Source organism: Silene latifolia, chromosome 10, assembly GCF_048544455.1.
Source record: "Silene latifolia isolate original U9 population chromosome 10, ASM4854445v1, whole genome shotgun sequence".
In the NCBI taxonomy this organism is placed as follows: Eukaryota; Viridiplantae; Streptophyta; class Magnoliopsida; order Caryophyllales; family Caryophyllaceae; genus Silene; species Silene latifolia.
Window position 1 is genome coordinate 23,900,088 of NC_133535.1, and position 21,679 is coordinate 23,921,766.

The following is a 21,679-nucleotide window of genomic DNA, read 5'->3' on the forward strand; positions in this document are numbered from 1 at the left end:
GACGTATATATGTCTTCACAAATAGGGATGTTAATGAGACGAGACAGCTCACGAGCCACTCGAGATCGGCTCGGTCAAAACTCGGCTCGGGCTCCTAACGAGTTATGTCGAGCAAAGGTTGGCTCGACTTGGAAAGCTCGCGAGCGGCTCGAACTTGTGATTACATAAGATATTACTCATATTCTATAAAAAAATATTTTATCATAATTATATTTTTGTATCGTACATATCAAATGTCTCACTAATTGCCAAATATATTTTAAATATAACCTTTTGAGTCTTATTATTGAAAATATCGAAAGAAAAAAAAAACAAAAAAAAAATAGAATTTTATATAAACTCGAGTTTGGCTCAAGTTCGCGTTAAAACTTAAAGCTCACAAGCTTTATAACGTGCACATTATTTTCAAGCTCGGATAAGCTCAAAATCGGCTTGAACTCGAGCTTTGATTCTTGAGTACAAAGTGAGCAAGGCCAAGCTTAGCTCGTTAACACCTCTAATCTTAAACCACAATTTAGGTTGACTCAATTATTAACATGGAAGTTGGATCTATGCTTAGCTGACCCATATACAACTGACCCGAATAACTGGTTTGCTATTAAATTAGCAAATAGAGATGGTGGTGAAGTCAGAAACGTAGGAATTAGAGAGAGAAAAGATGAAGATGACATGGAAGACAAAGAAGGATAGGACCAAACGCATTGTAGTACCTCCTTCCTCTAATCTCCCTTTTGAAACCCTTGTTTCTAATACTACTAATAATAATAACAATCATAGTACTGATAATAATTCCCATGAACTCACGAAAACCCTTTATCATTCTAACCCTTCCTCTTCTGATTCTTCACTCGCTCATGACTTTTTTGCGCAGGGTAACAAGCTTGCCGAGGTAGGTATCTTTCTTGGTTTTTAAATTTTGAAATTTCAATTGTTGTGTTTTGATATTGCCAATTATATTTATCAATTAGTATTCGTGGCGTAACCAGGATTTGTAGTAACAATGGCACCAACTTTAATTAGAATGTTTAAACTACAATTTTGAAATTTTCCGTTGTTTGGGGGGACTATCCCTAATACCCCTTAGTTCCGCCACTGATTATTATGCATTTGTCAAATGGGTTTTGGGATTTTGTATAGTCGCTCATTTCTTCCCTCTTTCATTTTCACGTGTGGTAGAGTGTTTTGTGTGGTACAAAATCATTTTCTTATTTCTTGTGTAAAATGAATGGGGAAAGAAATGAGCGACTAGGAGGGAGTATTTTGTTAATACCCCTTAGTTCCGCCACTGATGAAAACAGTGTTTACGGAGTATTATTCTTCAGGGTGCCTCGTTGGTGAATGTCGGGGTTATGCGTCAAGTGAGAATAGGATCAATTGGAGTGAGCTATAAAATTAGTTTCACATGGCATAACTTTGTTTTGGACATTCAGAAATTTGCTTTCTGAATGGAGATGTGTTTCTAAGTGTCTTGGATCCCACATTTTCTCAGAGGCAATCCTCGATAAAATGGTACCTTAAAGGAGGAAGCAGTAATGGTGATTGGTGACGGACATATATGTTTCTTGTTAATGCAACATGGGACTTTGTAAGTGTTGAAAATACAGTATAGTAGGAAACTTATGCCATGCATGTTCAGTAGCCTTGTTGTGGACTTGTGGTCATTTGGCTGGGCTTGTATTTTCCCTGACCTTCTATCAAAGTTTTCCTATGTGGGATTTGTCATGTGGCGTCGGTTTACGTCATACAATCGGAAACTATAGATACGTAATTCACTTAAACAGATCTTTTAACTATAACCTATAGCTCTTCATATCACATTCCTGGGTCTTACACTTGACACTACTATAGAACACGTTTATGACATTTAAACACCTTATTGTGAGCCAGAATAATACAGTAGATTTTTTTATAATTTTGCCTAGTCTAACACCTGAACACGCACTGGGACATTCACCTCAAATTGAGTCTAACATATTATAATTTAGAGCTCCTCTCAAACTAAACACCATATGACTTTGTGAATCTCTGTTTAATATTGCTATTTTCTAATGAAACGGCCTCGCATTTCTCTCTTCGCAATATTGATACACAGGCACACAGCATGTTCTGTAGTATCTGTACATAGTACGTACGCCTTTACTCTGTAGCTGTGAAGTTCTTGCTCAACATTGATATTTCAGGATATGGATTTATGGTCCTCTGAAGTATCACTCCCTTTGCTTGTTCCATTTCCTATAGCCACACTTAAAGTTGTAATATTTATTCAGGCTTTCAGCCTCGGCAGTTGGCAGTACACATCATAGAGTTGTCCAATTGTTATGACATGTTATGTTTTTAGTTAAAGCAAATTCACAAAATAGTCTCATTCAAAATACAGTTTCTGATGAGCAACTTAGGCTTCTCTTTAGTCCTTTTCCTATAGGCCCTCTAATTATCTCATATGTGTCTCCTTTAACCTTAATTGATCGCGTGACTACAGTTTCCTGTTTCTTTGCCTTTTTTTTTTTTTTTACTACAATATAGTCACTAAATTTTTCATTAATTGTAGTGCATAGTATGGAAAGAGGCTGCCTTAAACTTAAGTTGGTCTCCAATGAAATTTTGTATTTTACTAATATGCACAGAAATAATATGTACATCCCATTGCATATTTGTGTTGTTGATTCAAAGGAGACAACTTTTACATTTTATCTTTTTGTATACTTGAGAAATTAATGATGACAGTTGTCGTCGGTTTCCCAACAAAGTCAAATGAGCACAATATTAAACACTTGGCCTCTTCCTTAAATAGAGAACTTATGAACTCACAGTTGGGTGAATTTAGCTGTTGATTTGAGTACTTTTTGTGCTTAGAATCTTATGTTGCTTTTTTTCCCTCCTCTTCAAGGATGGTAAATACCGAGAAGCACTTGGAAAATGGGAAACTGCTATTAATTTGATGCCACAAAAGGCCGTCTTACATGAACAGAAGGCTCAAGTACTGCTTGAAATTGGAGATGCTTGGGGTGCTTTGAAGGCCGCAACTCGTGTGTTACACTCTTCTCTGTGTTGTCTTAACTTGGGGAATTTTGTGTTTCAATGTGCATGAATAGTTTTGGTGTATTAAAATTAAACTTGGGAAACTTGGTTAAGTTTAGTATCTTTCGATTATTTTATGATAAAGACTTATTTATGCTGCTTATATGGAGCCAAAGTCATGCTAGTTGCTACTCTTTATTTTTAGAATATGGTTAACTCCAAAATGCTTCTATTTTCCTAATATGCACAGAAGTCTTGCTACTCTATATTTTTGGAATATGGTTAACACAAAATGTCTCTCTAAAAGCCTTGTATTGCGGAGTGGCAAACGGACATGAGAAAGCAACTTAAGCAAGTGCCTAAATCTAACAATTCAGCCGATGCATTTTTTTAACATAATTTTCATTTACGGATAATTTAGAAACAAGCACATTTTTGTTTTCGACATAGAGGGGTATGTACATAAGAGTATATGACCCCTTTGACACTGCCATAGGCACTGCGGTAATGTTGTCTTAGATATCCAGCTAATTTCACTTCGTTGGAATTGTTCATGTGCGTGCATCTTGTTTCTACTTCTCATACGAGTCACCTTAACTTTTTTCTATTATGAAAGTTATATTTATGTTACAGCCTTGACATTTTCACTAATTTGGATTTGGCTTGCAGGAGCTACTGAATTGGATCCTGAATGGGCTGAGGTCAGTTGATCTATACTTTCTGCGGGTGTAAATCGATCCCATAGGGTTGATTTCATACTGACGGGTTTTACCGTGAATGACTTTGCTTGATTAGCTAGTTGATACTTGCAGTTGATCTATACTTTATTGTGCCGCTCCCTTTTGTTTTTTGTGTTCTTCTCCATCGGTGGTTTCTGAAACGGTTTCATTTGTGATTGGTAACTCAGGCATGGACTACCCTTGGTAGAGCACAGCTGAATTTTGGAGAGCCAGATACTGCGATTGAAAGTTTTGACAAGGCCCTAGCTATCAAGGTTCGAGTATTAACTATTACTCCCTCCATCCCGGTCATTTATTTACCATTTCTATCTTAGGGTGTGTCGTTCATTTGTTTACCTTTCTATATTTGGGGTGTTTTTTATGAGTATTTTGATCATCCATATTCGTAATGATCCACTTGTCATGCAGTAACACTAATCACAAGTGGTCCCCTCCCATTTCCTTAATAATTGTGCCAAAACTAACGGTAAACAAATGACCGGAACGGAGGGAGTAAGATTTAAGATCCAGCATTCCAGCGCTTATATTCGCATCACTACTACTTATAAGGATTTCCTGCATTTTTCTTGCTGGCCCAATTTTGGGTTAACTTTGAACATGAAAGGGCAAAATACCCTCTCAAATCTGTGTTCCAGTGTCTACACGCTTGCTTACACCAAAAAACATCGCTTTTTAGGTTATGTGACCAAAGCGTTTTAACAATGTGCATCAAATATGGTCATCTTTTACATGCATATGGTTCATTTTATGTTCACAGAAATTTTAGAAATATAAGGGTTAAACGAGCCATTATATTTGAATCTAAGAGCAAAATAAAATAAAATTTCGAAACAATCTACTATAACTTAGATTAATTGATGTTAAAGCTTTCTTTCTTTTAGATCGGAATACAGTGTAATATTATTTCAGGCATACACATGATATGTGGATCATATAACAAAAAAAAAAAGAATAAATAAAGAGGGAAAAACTAGAACTATGTACCACGGTTAACCGTAGAATCAAACTGTTTTTTGTTCCCTATTCCCTGCACTTGGCATATACTCTTGTCACTTTTTTCTTATAAAGTTGTGCCATCTACAAAAATGTGGTCAGTTCAACTTAATGGAGTTAGTTGTTAATGAGAGTAGCTGAGAAAATGAACATGTTGACGATTTCAGCCAGAAATGTCCGAGGCACGTGATGATAGACAAACTGCCGTACAGCTAGTGAAGAAGAGGAAGCTGCTTCATTCATCAGGCCTAAACCCAGATAAATCCCGATATCAAGTTGGCGACGAAGGTGAAAGCAAACTTCCAGGTTCAGAATGGAGATGAATGTACTTACAAGATGATATGCTCTCACTCTCTCAGAAATAACCAGAAGTATGAGATTATGAACTAAGCTCCCGAAATCTAAATCGATTGACAAGACTTCTGTTTGCTGGTTTGATGTGAAGACAAAGATATGCTTTTAGTAGCTAGTAACTGGGAATGTATGAGCACGGTTAAAGGCTAGAAATTTAAGCTTAGGAGTAGATTAAGATCATTACATGTAAATATTACGACTGAATTTGATTTTTAGCTATCTACACAGTGCCTTTGGTATGTAAGGACGGAGTTCAAATATATACGTGAGGGTGATTTGTTTTTCCGAATTGCGTCTTTTGTTATATTTCTGACGGAAATTTTCCATGGTATTCCTTAATTTTGTCAGATTTCTCATGGTACCCTATTTTTAAGAATTTGTTTATGATACCTTTAAGGTTCTATTTTTGTGCCCATTGTACCCCTTAATGTAACGGGCTAACGGCGGTTAGATGGCCGTTAAATTTTGATGATGTGGCAATAAATTAGTAATTAAAAATTATTAATAAATATGAAATGAAAATGAAAAGTAGGGGTATCATGGGAAATCTGTCAAAATTAAGGGGTACCACTGGAAATTTCCGTAATTTTTAATTACTAATTTATTGCTACCTCATCAAAACTTAACCTCCATTTAACGGCCGTTATATTAGGGGGTATCATAAGCAAAAAAAAGGAACCTCAATGATACCATGAGCAGATTCTTAAAAACAGGGGTACCATGAAAATCTGACAAAATTAAAGGGTGAAATTTCCGTATTTATGAAAATTGCGCTACTTATAGTTCTCACATGACGAGTATATGTTTCAGCAAGTTATATAAGCATAAAGCATATACATCCCCAATGAGACAAAAATATTACTCTACGAAGTAAGAATTAGAGAATTATGGTCTACATAAATTTTAGGGTTATTTAATGAGAATACTCTAAACTATTATGGTCATTCTCAAAATACTATGTGCTTTAAATTAACCGGGAATATAACACACTAATCCAGCTCTTCCCTTTTAATAGAATTGCTCTCATTTTAACATGTAGTAGCAGGTAATATGATAGTCGGGACCCACTTTTTTATAGGGTGGTGTTCATTCATGTACATGATTTACTTAATCATGTACATAAATGACCATTATACCCTTCTATTTTTACACTTCCATTTTAATTCATTAAATCCTCTCAAATTACCCACTCTAACTACCACCAATACAACCACCAACCAATCACCACAAAGAACCGTCCAGGCGAGTCCCCAGATCGGCCCCCTCCCTAGCGAGTCCGGTCACTTTCCGGCAAGACCCGCCAACCGGAGCACCTGACTTTCCTATGCACGTCCTTCCCTTGCACCACCGCTCCTTCTAGATTCACCACCCTCCCCCACCGTCGTCGTTCCGCCCCACCTAAGACACTGATGTCGCCTCCACCTAACCCCTCCCAAACATCACCACCATCCCGTCCCCACCACCATCCTTCATTGTAAAAGACCCTAATTGTAAAAGACAAACCCTAATTGAGATGATTTCTTGTTTAATCCAAATAAAATTAATTCACATATTGATAAACAAATGATTTATTGTCTACTATGATAATTGATATTCCTAATTGCAAATTTGGGAGAGTTTAATTTGAATGTTTGATGAAGTTTCTGGGAATGGTATAGAGAACGTTTCTTTCTTTTTTCTCTTTTTTTTTTTTCTTTCTAAGAAAAGGGTAGTGTATGGAAATATTATGAAAAAAAGTCCATGATTGAGTAAAAAGCGTACATGAATGAGCAACTACCATGTTCATCTTCTTCCCCTTGTAAATGCAATGGATACTGCAATATTTTTCAGTTTAAATTTTCTCTCTTCTCTCCTGTTTTTTAGACCTCCATTACTGCCTCTCTACCCGCTTGAAATTTATTCCATAAATTGACCTATTTCATAACTCAAATAATGGGTCTTTCTTTGATTTGTCACACTTAAGTTCGTGTTCTTATTGAAATATTATGTAAATATATGATATCCATATTTAGTTAAGCGTATATTTTGTAGCCTTAATTATAGGCTTAACCTAAGGCAAGTAGATATCTTCTCCTTGTATATATTGACATAGGTTGTATTATTCTATCATTCATTTTTATTTTTATTCAATAATAACAATCCTTAATCTTTCTTTTTCTTTGCCTGTTTACTGCTCTGTCACGTCTTTATGGCATCAGAGCAGAGTATTGATCCTGATTTTTTTTTACAAACACAATTTTTTTTCCGAGATGACAGGCGGTTCAGGCAATAAACTCGATTCAAATCAGCATGCCAACGCTGCTACAACACCCAGTGATGATGGAAAGCACGGGTTCACGCAAGCCGAAATGGCTCAGTTGCGATCACTTTTAGGTGGTAAAAGTGAAGTTAATTCATCAAAATCAGGTATGAGTAAAGATAGTCATGGCCATTGGTTACTCGATAGCAGATGCTCGCATTATATGACAGGTAGGCGAGATTTGCTTGGCGAGATTTGGCGCGGTATGAAGTCGACTGTGAGCCTTCCCGATGGGTCACAAATTGTGACAGAAGAACATGGCACCGTAACATTAAGTGACAATTTTATATTAAAAGACGTCCTTTACGTGCCAACTTTAACTTGTGATTTAATTTCTATACAACAATTAATTACAGAAAATAATTGCGTTGTGACTTTTTATAATGACCATTGTGTTATACAGGACCAATCTACGAGGATGAAGATTGGGAGGGGTGAGCAAAGTGATGGGGTCTATTATTTCAAGGGCGAGAGAAGAAACACGGCGGCACAAGCAAGCGTTGGTGCAAATTCAAGCTTGTGGCATAAGCGCCTTGGACACCCATCTAATAGTATTTTACCTCTTTTCTCAGATTTAGTTGGTTTTAATTTATCTTGGAATTCTAGCAATATTTGTGACCCGTGTTGTAGGGCCAAGCAAACTCGTTCAGTTTTTAAATTAAATAATAAGAGGAGTACGGATTTATTTGCTCTCATTCATTGTGACATTTGGGGACCGTACCACACCAAAAGTTTGTCGGGAGCACAGTATTTTCTTACCATTGTTGATGATAAAAGTCGTTCTGTTTGGGTTAAATTGATGCGTGACAAGGGAGAAGTTAATGACCTCTTGATAAATTTTTGCAAAATGACCAAGAGACAATTTAATAAAGATGTTAAGGTAGTACAAAGTGATAATGGGACGGAATTTTTGTCAAATACTATGAAAGCCTTTTATAATGAACATGGTATCCTTTTCCAAACTAGTCAAGTTGACACCCCACAACAAAATGGTAGGGTGGAACGGAAGCATAGACACATTTTAGAGAAAGCTAGAGCACTTCGTTTTCAAGGGAATTTGCCCATTGAATTTTGGGGTGAGTGTGTTTTGACCGCTGCGTATTTAATAAATAGAACACCTACTCGCATTCTTGATGGGCTCACACCTTTTGAAATTTTGTATGGAAAACGACCATGTTTTGATAATGTTCGGGTTTTTGGAAGTATTTGCTATGTCCATAATAAAGATAGGCCAAAAGATAAATTTAATGAGAGGGGTAAAAGGTGCATTTTCGTGGGATACCCTAGTAGCAAGAAAGGATGGAGAGTATATGACTTGAAGAAAAAGCAAATTTTCGAGTCGAGAGATGTTGTGTTTTATGAACATATTTTCCACTTTGCAAATGGGGAAGTCACGAAGGAATCACATGACAATCATACACCTGAAATACCTATTTTTGTTCAAAATGAGTTTGTTGAGGAAGCTTCTAATGATACCAGCAACATTCAGCACAAAATAGGAGTTGAAAATGAAAGTGCTGTTGATGTTACTGGAAGTGCGCCCAGATCAGGAACTGATGCAGATAATGCAACAGATGCGACAGTTTCTGACAGTGCAGGTGCGGGTACTGATAATAATGCAGCAGAAACGACTGACTCTAATGGCGTTACTGGTACTGTACCCGAGACAGAGGGAAGAGGTGCGCGTCAAAAATTTGAACCGTATTGGAAGAAAGATTACTACTGTAAATCCACGCGCCTAATAGACCCCACTGTCCCTGCTCATTCATCTCAATCGACGTCCCCAAAGAGAGGTACTCGTTATCTTTTGGTTAATTATGTTACTACCGATTATTTTTCTGCCAATTACAGGAGTTTTTTGGCAAAAGTGGATGCAATAAAAGAACCGCGGAATTATAATGAGGCATCCAAAGTTAAAGAATGGCAAGATGCGATGGGAAAGGAATTTGATGCTCTTGAAGCTAATGGTACATGGCAAGTAGTTGATCTCCCAAAGGGTAAGAAACCAATCGGATGTCGATGGGTTTACAAAGTAAAGCTTAAGGCAGACGGGTCCATTGAGAGATACAAAGCCAGACTCGTTGCACAAGGATACACGCAAGTTGAGGGAATCGATTACCATGAGACTTTTGCACCCGTTGCGAAGATGACGAGTGTGCGTTGCTTGCTTGCAGTAGCTGTTTCGAAGGGGTGGTCCATCACACAATTAGATGTGAATAACGCTTTTCTTCATGGAGATTTGGAGGAGGAAGTTTACATGAGGTTGCCACCGGGTTTCGAGAAAGGAAATTCCACTAAAGTTTGCATGTTGAGGAAGTCTTTGTATGGGCTCAAACAAGCATCGAGGAATTGGTTTGCCAAATTGACTAATTCATTGACAAGGTATGGGTTCATTCAATCTTTAGCGGATTATTCGTTATTTACTTACAATAAAGACGGCATTTTCATTGGATTTTTGGTTTACGTCGATGATATGATAATTGTGAGTGATAATGAAGAAGCAAGCTCGCGTCTCAAGGTTTTTCTTGATAAGAGTTTCGGTATCAAGGATCTTGGCCGACTAAAGTTCTTCCTTGGAATTGAAGTTGCAAGTAGTTCAAAGGGCCTCTTCCTTAGCCAAAGAAAATATGCTATTGAAATTATAAAAGAAGCGGGTTTGGAAGGAGCTAAGCCAGCCGACTTACCAATGCAACCAAACCATTCTTTGGCTTTGGCCGAAGGAGAGTTACTGCGTGATCCTATGATGTATCGACGTTTGGTGGGTCGTCTCATTTATTTGACAATTACTAGACCAGATTTGGTGTACGCGGTTCACATCCTAAGCCAATTTGTTCATGCTCCAAGGAGAGAGCACATGGATGCAGCTTTGAAGGCTATTCGCTACATTAAAGGAAACCCGGGTAAAGGTATAGTCATAGGCCGAGATAATGACTTATTATTGCGTGGCTATTCGGATTCTGATTATGCGAGATGTCCGTTAACGAGGAGATCATTAACAGGCTATTTTGTTACGTTGGGACATTCACCCATTTCATGGAAAGCTAAAAAGCAAACAAGCGTGGCCCCGTCAACTCGCAGGAAGGTGAATACCGAGCCATGAGAGCTGTGACAAGTGAAGTTATTTGGCTAAAGTCTTTTCTAAGCTCACTTGGTATTATACATGACACCCCCATTAAATTTTTTTGTGATAACACGGCAGCTCTTGATATTGCTAAAAATCCCGTATTTCATGATCGCACCAAGCACATTGAAATAGATTGCCATTTTGTTCGACATCACATTTTGAATAAAACCATTTCCACTGCTTACATACGGAGTAAAGATCAGCTAGCGGATATCTTTACCAAGGCGTTAGACGGAGAAGCTTTTCATTATCTATGTTCCAAGTTGGGCATTAGTTTGCCAAGTGCTCCAACTTGAGGGGGAGTATTGAAATATTATGTAAATATATGATATCCATATTTAGTTAAGCGTATATTTTGTAGCCTTAATTATAGGCTTAACCTAAGGCAAGTAGATATCTTCTCCTTGTATATATTGACATAGGTTGTATTATTCTATCATTCATTTTTATTTTTATTCAATAATAACAATCCTTAATCTTTCTTTTTCTTTGCCTGTTTACTGCTCTGTCACGTCTTTAGTTCTTCACTAAATACTCTCAATTTTTCATTCAATTTATTGGATTCTACCAAGTTTTTGAAGGGTTCAGATTTTGGTATTTCTTTAGAAACATTGGATGTTTTAGGAAATCAAATCAATGTGGAGGAAGTGTTACTCTGGGTGCTAAACGGCTGTGCAAATTTGAGTCATTTGGGTATAAAATGGAATAAATTATTGGGAAGTTTTTCACTTCATAAATGTTCTAACTTGAACTACTTGGATCTGTTTTCTAACAATTTCTCAAATGATATTCCATACTTTGGCAAATCTTGCATTAGTTTGAAACACCTAGATCTGTCTTCTAACAATTTGTTGGGAGTATTGAAGATGCATTAATTAAGTGCAACAACTTTGGGTGTCTTTGAAGTCGTCGTTTATGCTCTTATCCGGTTATAATCCGTGTTATTTTGATGATGTATAGTTAATTCTGTTGGCTTGATATGTCAGTGAGATCCATTAAAACATGTTGGGTGGGCTGTATAGTTAATTATAATAATCCTTGTATTTTTTTTCCCCGAGTTTCTGGTTCTTTGAGGCAGAGACGAGAGACGGGATCTAAACTGCAATTTTAATCAATTGGGTAGTAGGTTTAATGGTGTCTTGGAGATTGAACAAGGATCAACAATGGTGTTAAAGAGATGCAAGGTAGCTAGAGTGAAGGTAGAAGAAAGGTTAGAGGGAATAAAATTAGAAAAAAAAAAAAAAAAACATAAGGTAACCTGTCTAACAGGTAACCCTTCCACATGTTTCATTATAGGGAGATGAGTGCATTAGTTTGTTATATTCTCAGTTAATTTGAAGTATGGAGTATTTTGAGAAGTAGCATAATAGTTCAGAGTATTACCATTAAATAACCCTAAATTTTATTCAAAAAACCTTGTATTGTGAACTTTTAGTGTGGTTTTGGTTAGCATACGACAAATATAATAAAACAAGTTATCTATCAAGTTGCCGTCTTAGCTCAGTGGTAGAGCGCGTGGCTTTTAACCACGTGGTCGTGGGTTCGATCCCCACAGACGGCGTTTTTACTGATCTACTGACTTTGCTTGGGTTCGATCCCCACAGACGGCGTTTTTACTGATCTACTGACTTTGCTTCCCCCTGTATTTTTTAATTAATAGCTGATGTAATTTAAGGAGACACAATTGATAAGCAAAGGACATGAAACGAATTGAAAAAATGAAAGATGATACGATCAATAATAAATGTATAACAAGTTTGCTTTTACACCAAAAAGGCAAAAATAGACATTTAAACAAAATACCAATTAATTTTATTGACAAACAATATGGGACGAACAATTGTAAGTGAACAACGAAACATAAATCACTCTAATACGGAAAACAAAAGGAAAACAAATAGTACAAGTTACTCAGTTATTAGCTCTTAACATAAACCATTCTTATACGAAAATACTCCGTAACATTATTACGGAGTATTACACAAAGAAGCGACAGCAAAGTATCTTCCATATTATGCCTCCCCGCTTAGGAGGACTAGAATCTGCATAATTCGTATACTTATTATATCCACCCGACATATCCGAGGGAATATTAATTATTATAGCACAAGTTATTATAAAGTTATGAGTGATTTTGGAAGGTTTGTTACTCGTCTGTTTAAGAGCTCATTTTGGCTGCCTTTTTATAGTGAACGGAGTAGCTTAAGTAGAAGCATTTCATGATTAATTTCTTAGCAATTTCCAATAGTTTTCACTGTTAATCTCCGTTTTATATTAGTTGATGGACGTAATATTGTAAATGAAGAAGCTAATTTACGTCACAAAAGTCTAAGCAAGTTTAGTTTACCAGGAATTTCAATTAGCAATCCAGAATCACGTCAAGGGTTCTAACACATTAGGTGGTTGAATTCAACATTACCTCGACCATAAACACGTCCTTTATTCTCATTTACAATTACTTAAATCATTATTTGTTCTTATTCTATTATTGGTATGCAAATTCTAATCTACGACTGTCGAAAAATGTATCGACACAAAAAAGTGGTCATTTTATGGTAAATAGTGACCACTTTTATTTATTACCTATAAATGAGTAAATGACCACTTTTTAAAAGTGTTTAAAAGTGATCACTATTCATTATAAAATGATCATTTTTTTGTGAAATTACACCGTACATTTCGATAACCAGCTAAATAAAACTCTTTTTTTCCTTCTATTTTGATAGAAATGTTTTTTTGTTGATGGATAATATTGTTATTCGTGTTGTAGAGTTTTCAAAATGTAAGGAACTGTTTAGAATGTGATTAGCTCTAACAAATCAATTCTAAATCTTAGTAAGAACAATGATTACAAACAATCATTATAGACGGCCACTATCCGTCTATAGCTATAGACAGATAGTGGCCTTCTCACAAAATTAAAGTGGGAGGGTAAGTGAGGGTATCCATTTCCCGCCAACTTGCACTACCCACTTTCATTGTGAGAGGGACACTATTCGTCTATTGCTATACACAGATAATATCTTGTCTATAATAAAAATTTGTGTACTCTGAGATAGTGTCCTTCTATAATGAGAATTTGTATACTTTTAAACCGATTTGGGATAACCATCATGAATTTTCATTAGAAACCTTTTAGGCATGAGTCCGACATAGATAAAAATCATTAACGCTCGAAAGAAAGATATCATCCATTCTTTCGTACCGTACTTTTTCCTATTCAAATAATGAACGCGCTTCTTCTAACACCCAACAACATAGTCTCCATTCAACATCTCAGATTCTTCAGTTTATCAAAGCCAGGACTCAGGGAAAATATAGTATATAGACAAAAGACAATACAACACCTTTGACCAAATTCTTGACTGCTTAGTTTTGCATCAAGGACATGACAAAAATGTCAGTCTGACCTGAGAAACCGCAAAATAAAACTTACTGATCTCGTAAACAAGGCTATGAGTCTATGACCGAGGAAAATACTCTGTAGCATATATTAGCAAAAGGCCATCTTCATTGCAGAATGTTTGCATTTCTATTACTATTCCTGTTACAAGTTACTACAATAGTAATGGGGTTACATTTACCCGAAAAACATCACTGTCAAATCAGTACATCAACTTCAATCTACACTAGATCCTTAGTTCTCATCTTACCAAAAATAGCCTAGTCAGACTGTCGGCGTAACTGTTTTATAGGTCACCAGTCAGAAATATACATTCTGTCAGGCCATGCACAATTTTAGATCAAAATGACTGCAAGAGAGTAGCGTACAACAAAAAATTACAGTGCCCTGATCAATCTGCACTTCAATTCCACATACCTTGCTCCATTAACATTTATCGTCTTTTCCACTGAAACCGTCTTCACCATTAAGTGATATAGCAGCAGTTAAAAGCATATCCATTCCGCCGGATTGAGCTAAAGATTCCAAATTTGATTTATCTGAACCACCAACGGGATCCTGACTCCCTCCATCTCTCTTAACTCTTTCCACATACTCGTACAACTTTTGGACCTTGCCATCGTGATCCTCGTCTCTCTTAAGCCTTTCCACATCCTCATACAACTTTTTGACCTTGCGTATTGCTTTTATTCCAGCATCACATTTCGGGCAAAACCACTTACCCCGAGGTATAGACGCTCGTGGAGGGTTCATGCAATAAATATGGTATCCATGGTCACACCCATCACACATCACAATATCATCGTCATCCTTGTCAGTAAGGCAAACCCGGCAAAGACAAGAAGGGCAATACCAATGAGGACCATATGATTTTAACTCCTTGCTACTCAAACACTCAATGTGATAATATTTGAATTGGCAGAAACGATGTTCACAAATGAAAAACTCTTCACCGTTCTTTAAGTTATTGCCACATGATTTACATGGTAAACACTTGCTTCCTTTGAACACTTGCGGCCCGGTCTCTATAATACCGTCTGAACCCTCTTCTTCATCAAGTGTTTCGTCATATATAGGAGCAGTGTTGACTCCGCCATGAACTCTGGAATTGGCAATTAATCTATCACAGACAACACAATCTTCATGCGGAGATCCTACACCACTAGAAGTGCAAGTGGCACAAAACCAACTCTTATGGGGTATTTCTTTGATAGATGGTTCTATGCAGGAAACATGGAACATTGCTTCACATGAATCACATACAAGACAATCTCTCTCATCGGAGCTCTGTCCACATTGCTTGCAAATGCTAAAAACAGAAGTGTCTGGAGTTTCCTGCTTAATGTGAAATTTACAATCCCTTGCAGATGCCTGTGTGTAACAAATACCAGCAAGCAGTGTAAGAGACTGATAGACCAACCAATGAGCAAAACAATTTAGATGCAAGTCTTAATGGCAGACTGGCAGTAAGATCAAGATAACTTCTATTTATTAAAAAAATGACACGCTAAGACTGAAGACCACACACACACACAAACGTACGGGCGTGACACACCCACACACGCACGCATACACAGCAACATAAGAGATGTCACAAAATGTGCTTCTCAGAGACAGCCCACAGAGAACTAATCACCACTAGCCACCTAACCAATGACATGATCCTGCATGTTGTCACTTACAGCATTACCAACTTGTAAAATACGTTAATAGCCTGTTTACCTCAGGTTTTCTGCCACTTGACGTGTCAAGATCTGTGCCTCCTCCCTGATAAAAATCCATAATTAATATCCAACAAAGTAGAAACAGAAAACATTAATGGAAGATAGAAACAGTAATTAAGAAAATCCAGGCTCTCACCATTTCATGACAAAAGGCCCTAGACAGCTCTGACAGATTGTTCGAAAGAGAAACCATCTCTTTACCGATTGAATTGAGCCTTCCCCATAACTGCAGCGCCAGTCCAAAGACACGGAGTTATCACCATAAAAGCAAAATATAATCTAGCCAAATAATAAGATGACTTTTGCTCCTAGTAACTGACGGAATAACATCTATCGCTCAATGGCACTTCTCGACACAATTTTTGTTATGGGTATGTTTTCAACAAGGAAATGTTGGGTACATCTCTCCCTCATTAACCATTACCCTCACAATAGGCTATTGAGGCAATGGGGCAATGATATTGTTGTTGTCTGTTGTTGGCAGACGTCTTATTAAAGACACTTATCAACACCTGTGCTACCAGACCTGGAACAGTGTCATACCGAATTAGATTTAGGCAACGAATCAAGGCAAGGAAGAACGGTTGACATATTCAATCAATGCTCTGTTATAAACATTTTCCTGGTTAAAATTTAGTACTAATTTTATAGTTTCCATACAGAAAATTATCTTCATTATACGATTAAACACAGAGAGATTTGGAAGAACCAAAAGTATAAACAGAAAAAAACAATTGAGGACATAACATCATCAACAGAAGTAACGCTATTTTTTCCCCTTGTTACCTGAAGTCACACTCTAAGAGAAAAATTTTTTGTACTACTTGACAATCTTCCACCAAATGTGAACATGCCTACACAGCTACCTTCCATCCTTAATAATGAAGGCAAAACCCCAATCCCTAACAACAATATAGAAGGCATTGGACCAAATTCCTAGCATCGGAGTTTGTTGTTTTTAGGGAACTAAGCATTCTTCTAAAGTAGAATCAAGCTCACAAAACTACTTTGACATCAAAAGGACATCAGAAGCATAACTTGTGTCGCTAAAATCACATTCAACAAGAATATAGAATAAAATCACATTCAACAAGAATAGAGTACCTGTTGGATATCCAATGAAAACCGTGTAGGTGAACGCTCATATGTCCCATCTTTCATCCGTAGATCAATAAGATTGAAGTCTAAAAGTTTGTCAATCTTTACTCCATGAAAATTTTCAGATAACAGCTTGCATAATGAGGCAAATGTTCCCGACATCAAAAGTTTGGAAAGAGCACAATCACACCGCCTAGAAACAGTTGAGTGATTAGACTCACTAGTGGATCTATTAGAGGTTGCAGTTGAAAGTCCTCCATTTGTACACCTGTGAAGATCAAATTTGCTGGCATCATGATCATCAACATTTTCCTGCATTGTAGCAAGTAACAAAAAAATTAGAAGAGAAAACAGATAGGTATCATGGTAAATCAATGCACACTGAGTACTTGAGTTTTGTGTGTCTCTAACATTGAAAGTTGAAACCAAACAAAACACCCATACAATGATCTAAACATGCCCATAGAAAATACAAGATATGGTATAGTATTGCCTATCAGTCAGATGTGCAAATCTTGCCCCTAAAATAGCAGAAATGCTGACACCACCACATATGAAGTTTTTCACAATGCAGGACATTCTTTTATCTTTTATCTTTTTTTTTTTTTTTTTCTTTTTTTTTTCTTTTTTTTTGGGGGATCAAGGGGTGTACAGGTGAATAAAGTACCTTAGCAATCTTTGCATGGCCCGTATAAGGATTTTTAAGCGCTTCTTTGACAGAGTTCTGTATACCACCATTTCCATCTTCAGTAGGTCTCAATGATTCACATATGCTTTCCAGTACATGTTTCCATTGCTGATACGAGCAATCATCTGAAGAACCATTGAGAAGAGGATGACAACTTAACTTTTGATCACAGACTTGTTCAGAAGAGTTTTTTTGTAAACCTGCATCTACTAAGTCTTTATTCATCTGCATAAAACCAGATAGTGGAGATGTGTCGTAGTAAGAGGCATTCAGAAACCAAGTTATGATTACAGCATAAAAGAACGGAAAAAGAGAGCCAGTAATCTGCTTGTATAACTAGTGCCATCAGCAACAAAACCAGAAGCATGTTAAAATTATCCCTTTTCAAATGCCTCATTCCCTAGACCTTTCAAAAACTAATTCCGCTATCTACACCCACAGTTAGACTGCTAGTCACCAACATACACATTCCTTAAATCAGGCTGAGAAAAGAATAATTTTGTCCTACATTATAATAGGACAGATCACATCTGTGTTGCAGCATAAACTTCATAACAAGTGGCATCCAGTCAGGGGCTCAATTACTCGGACTTAGGTACAAGTGTTGGACACGAATACATATATCCAATTGTCGGATTCGACATGACTAAAAATTAGACACTGGATCCTAAAATAAGGATACAGCATACGGGTGCAGGGACACTTCTTCAAAGCAAAAACACACTTACAAATTTGAAATATTTCAATCTTTTTCAAATATAATGGGAAGAATTTTGAAAATTAAGATTTAAAATCATTATATATAATATACTAAAATGCCTTATAAATACTCTTTCAATACTTTAGGGGTGCGAGACTCACTACTTTAGCTCTCTTAGGAGAAGTGTCCGATTAATAAGTGTCGGGTACAGAATCCACACCTATATCCATGCCATGTCAAGTCGACAGAGGTACGGTCCTAAAAGCAAAGAGTCGAAGTAACCTAGGTGAGGAGATAGGGGTCGGTTGAAGACTAAAGAGGATGAGTCCGGAGTGAGACAGCAAGTCTTAGCTGCAATGAGGGGGAATCGTGTGGGCTTTGGAGAAGAAATCTCTGCAGGAGGTGTAAGCTACGTAGATCAGAGTGATCAGACCGATCTGCAAGATGGCAAAACCGAATACCAATACATATGCCTAAGTGAGCTCAAGTCTTCCCCTCGAAAGAGATTATTAAGTTCATCTACTCCTGACTTTTCAATGCATTCAATTCCACCATCAGTAAATAACGCACTCGTCAAAACAACAAATTGATTTATGCATCCTTTGTCCTTTCCTGTCATCTTTCCGATTTTATATTCATAATTTGTATTTCTTTTCTACACTAGTATCTTGCACACTCTTACCACCCCTCTTCACGTCCAGCTTCCCCTACCTTTTCGCATTACAAGTGATGAATGACTGTCAATTCTAATCGGGATATTAACCAAGTTAATCGCAATCTCAGCATATACTGATTCAATTATCAGTATAACCTTTGCCTATTAGACATTAGACATTCACCTACATCCTCTTACCCACATTAGTGCAAGAAAACCCGAATCACATCCAGAATACTCACAGGCTCACAAAAATCACAACCTAAACTACGTTCCGAGTTCATAAACCAAAAGCACTAGAAATTTTATATAGCAAACTTACACACATCAAATCAAAGTTCAAGAAAAGCGCACAAATGCAAACACAATAAAACGCAAGATAGTAAAGAAACCGAACCTTATCGTCCAAAGACGCAAAGAACGGCAATGGAGAAGACGGAATATTATCCAAATCAATGAAATTGGAAGCAGAAATAGAGGAACGTTTTCGACGCTTATAAGTACGGAGCGAAGCGCCATCACTTCCACTTGAACTTCCGTTTCCTACACCATTTTCAATCACCATATCTACCAAAAGTACTAAATTAGGGTTTACCCCCAAATTAAAAATAACAACTAAAATCGGAAATCCAGTAAGTCAGTAACCAATAGTGTAACTACTAGCAAAGTAAATCCACCAAGACAGTAACTGCGGCAGTAAATACTGAAACTTGAAGTAATTAGACGAATCTTGCAGTGAATGGAGAGTAATTAGTGGAAGTAAAATTGGAGTAGAAGATGTTGATAAGCATAGGAAGTTGAGGCGGTACAAAAATTGAGCAAGTAAGAGAGAGGATGTGTATGTGGTGGAAAGGAGGTGTGGTAATGATGGTGAGAGGGGAGATATGACGGTGGTTGGTGTGGTGGTTGCTACGGCGGAGAGAGAGAGAGAGAAGGGGGGCGGGATGTGCTTAGTTTATCTTTTGGGAGAGTTATTTTGGGGGGATGCGTTGTTTTATTTGAAATTTTTGAGTGTGTGGGGTACTATATTGTTTTGTTGTTCAACAAGGGGCTAGAGACTCATGTGGAACTTACGGACCCTTGGAGTCTTGGCTATGCAAGAAGGGCTCTCCTATGAGTAAGAGGCCTATTTTTTTGAATTTAATTTCCGTTTATTTTACTTTAGTTTAGTTTAGTATAGTTTTATTTTAGTTCAATTAAACTCATTTTTTCACAAATTAACTATTATTTCAGTTTAGGTTAGTTCAGTTCAACTCCGTTAAATTCAGTTCAGCTCAAGTTCAACTAAACTCCGTTCAGCTCTTTCCAGGCGAAAGAACAAGGCCTAAATTCGCGTTCCTTGGAATTTCGGATACTTGGACCTTACATATTCAGGGTAATCTAGTGCAACATTCGTGAAGAATAAAATATTATTTTAATTTTTTAGAAAATTAAATTTGTTTTTTAAATTTGTAAAATGAATGTCATATAAGTCTTTTTATACTAGTGAATCTCAATACAATATCTGATCTTATCATAAACAATAGCATAAGTTATAGAGGCTGTTTGGCCTAGCTTTATAAGTGCTTTTGTAACTAGAAAAATAAAAGTTGGGTCAAACACTATTTTGTAGGTTTTCTGGTGCATATCTCTTACGCATCATAATGCGGTTAACTGTGAGGTTTGAGAATGGATCGCGGTCAAAAGGTGTTGGGTCATCGGTTAGGGCGTTCATGGCTTGGAACCTCCACATTTCATTGTCGATTTCCTCGGTTACTTGATAGGTTATCCCTTTCTCCATGAAAGCGCGAAATGGGGATGCAGGAATGGTAATTGTTTTCCCGTTGAAGGGGATCCTAATTTTCTGGTGAAGGGTGGATGTGACGGCTTTGGTGGCATGGATCCGTGGACGTCCCATGAGCATGTTGAATGATGCTTCAATGTCGAACACTTGGAAGCTGACTTGTCTTTCCAGAGGTCCGGTTGCGATGATTAAGGTGGTGAGACCTGCGAATTTGCGGCGAGTACCGTCGTAGGCACGGACTCCTTGGTTGGTTGGGACAAGGTCAGCTTCCTTGATTCCCAATTTCTGAGCAGTTTTGTGAGGGATGACATTCACAACGGAACCCTCGTCTACCAGAACCATGGGCACATTCTTCTTTAAACATTGCATGGTTATGTATAGTGACAGGATGTGGTTAGCCCCGAAAGGGGGGGGGGGGGGAGGGGGATATCCTCGTCGGAGAATATTACAGGGTCGTTCAACTCGGGGACGTCTCTTGTCATGAGAGCTACCACTTCTTCAGGTGAGGAGGTGGATGGTACGGTTAATTTTCCCAGTGCTTGGAGTAAGGCTTGTCACTGCTCAAATGATGTGACTATCAGCTGCCAGATAGATATTTTGGCTTTGACCTTTTGTAACTGCTTGAGGAGGAATTTTCTGGGATTTTTGGTTGATTGTCAATGTCGGGGACGAAGTGATCGCCGGGCGTCGTGGGATTGTTTGCCTTAGGATTTGGGTTTTGGTAGGGACGCCCAGATCGGGTGAGATAATCGACTTCTTCGATTTGCTTTCCCTTTGCTATAGTGATGTAGATGTCATCTACGTCGTCTCTCTAAATGTCGTTGATTTCGGGATCTCGAGTGAAACTTGGCGGAGCGTTCCTTGGAGGGTAATTTTTGTGGGGGTGATTTTTGTGAAGGTGATTTTTGTTGGTTATGTCAGAGGGTGTGTGCCAAAATGTTGAACCATGTAGAGTATATGTTTATGTTTTGATGATGTAAAGAGTACTTTATATTATATATACTCATTGCGCGTAATTGTTCGTTTAATCTCTTCAAATTAGACTTATTATTTGCAAAGCTTAAAGGATTGTGTTGAAAGTATACAAGAACTTATTGTGA

The 21,679-nt window shown here is 37.4% G+C and overlaps 2 protein-coding genes and 1 non-coding gene across 3 annotated transcripts; 2 read left to right on the forward strand and 1 right to left on the reverse strand.

Annotated features, from left to right (window-relative positions):
- Nucleotides 1-588: 588 nt before the first annotated feature.
- LOC141605373 (uncharacterized) lies at nt 589-5,391 on the forward strand. Its single transcript, XM_074424097.1, has 5 exons — nt 589-889; nt 2,888-3,026; nt 3,688-3,719; nt 3,926-4,012; nt 4,919-5,391. Exons 1-5 carry the CDS (start codon nt 659-661, stop codon nt 5,072-5,074), a joined length of 645 nt encoding a protein of 214 aa, XP_074280198.1. The 5' UTR covers nt 589-658; the 3' UTR covers nt 5,075-5,391.
- Nucleotides 5,392-12,017: 6,626 nt separating this feature from the next.
- On the forward strand, nt 12,018-12,089 carry TRNAK-UUU (transfer RNA lysine (anticodon UUU)). Its single transcript has one exon. It is a non-coding gene; the product is annotated as a tRNA-Lys (tRNA).
- Nucleotides 12,090-14,019: 1,930 nt separating this feature from the next.
- Nucleotides 14,020-19,841, reverse strand: LOC141605374 (PHD finger protein EHD3). The gene is made up of 6 exons (XM_074424098.1): nt 19,194-19,841; nt 17,421-17,666; nt 16,760-17,065; nt 15,792-15,881; nt 15,654-15,698; nt 14,020-15,302 (listed from the first exon to the last, which is right to left on the reverse strand). Exons 1-6 carry the CDS (start codon nt 19,359-19,361, stop codon nt 14,358-14,360), a joined length of 1,800 nt encoding a protein of 599 aa, XP_074280199.1. The 5' UTR covers nt 19,362-19,841; the 3' UTR covers nt 14,020-14,357.
- Nucleotides 19,842-21,679: the final 1,838 nt, after the last annotated feature.

What these genes read in the sequence shown, in the direction of transcription:
- LOC141605374 (XM_074424098.1), bottom strand. Translation starts at nt 19,361, where the DNA reads ATGGTGATTGAAAATGGTGTAGGAAACGGAAGTTCAAGTGGAAGTGAT. An exon ending in TTGCGTCTTTGGACGATAAG is followed by an intron (nt 17,667 to 19,193) that starts GTTCGGTTTCTT and finishes GGTTTTATGCAG; the next exon opens with ATGAATAAAGACTTAGTAGA. An exon ending in CAAGTGGCAGAAAACCTGAG is followed by an intron (nt 15,303 to 15,653) that starts GTAAACAGGCTA and finishes TGTTACACACAG; the next exon opens with GCATCTGCAAGGGATTGTAA.
- LOC141605373 (XM_074424097.1), top strand. Translation starts at nt 659, where the DNA reads ATGAAGATGACATGGAAGACAAAGAAGGATAGGACCAAACGCATTGTA. An exon ending in TGCTTTGAAGGCCGCAACTC is followed by an intron (nt 3,027 to 3,687) that starts GTGTGTTACACT and finishes TTTGGCTTGCAG; the next exon opens with GAGCTACTGAATTGGATCCT. An exon ending in ACAAGGCCCTAGCTATCAAG is followed by an intron (nt 4,013 to 4,918) that starts GTTCGAGTATTA and finishes TGACGATTTCAG; the next exon opens with CCAGAAATGTCCGAGGCACG.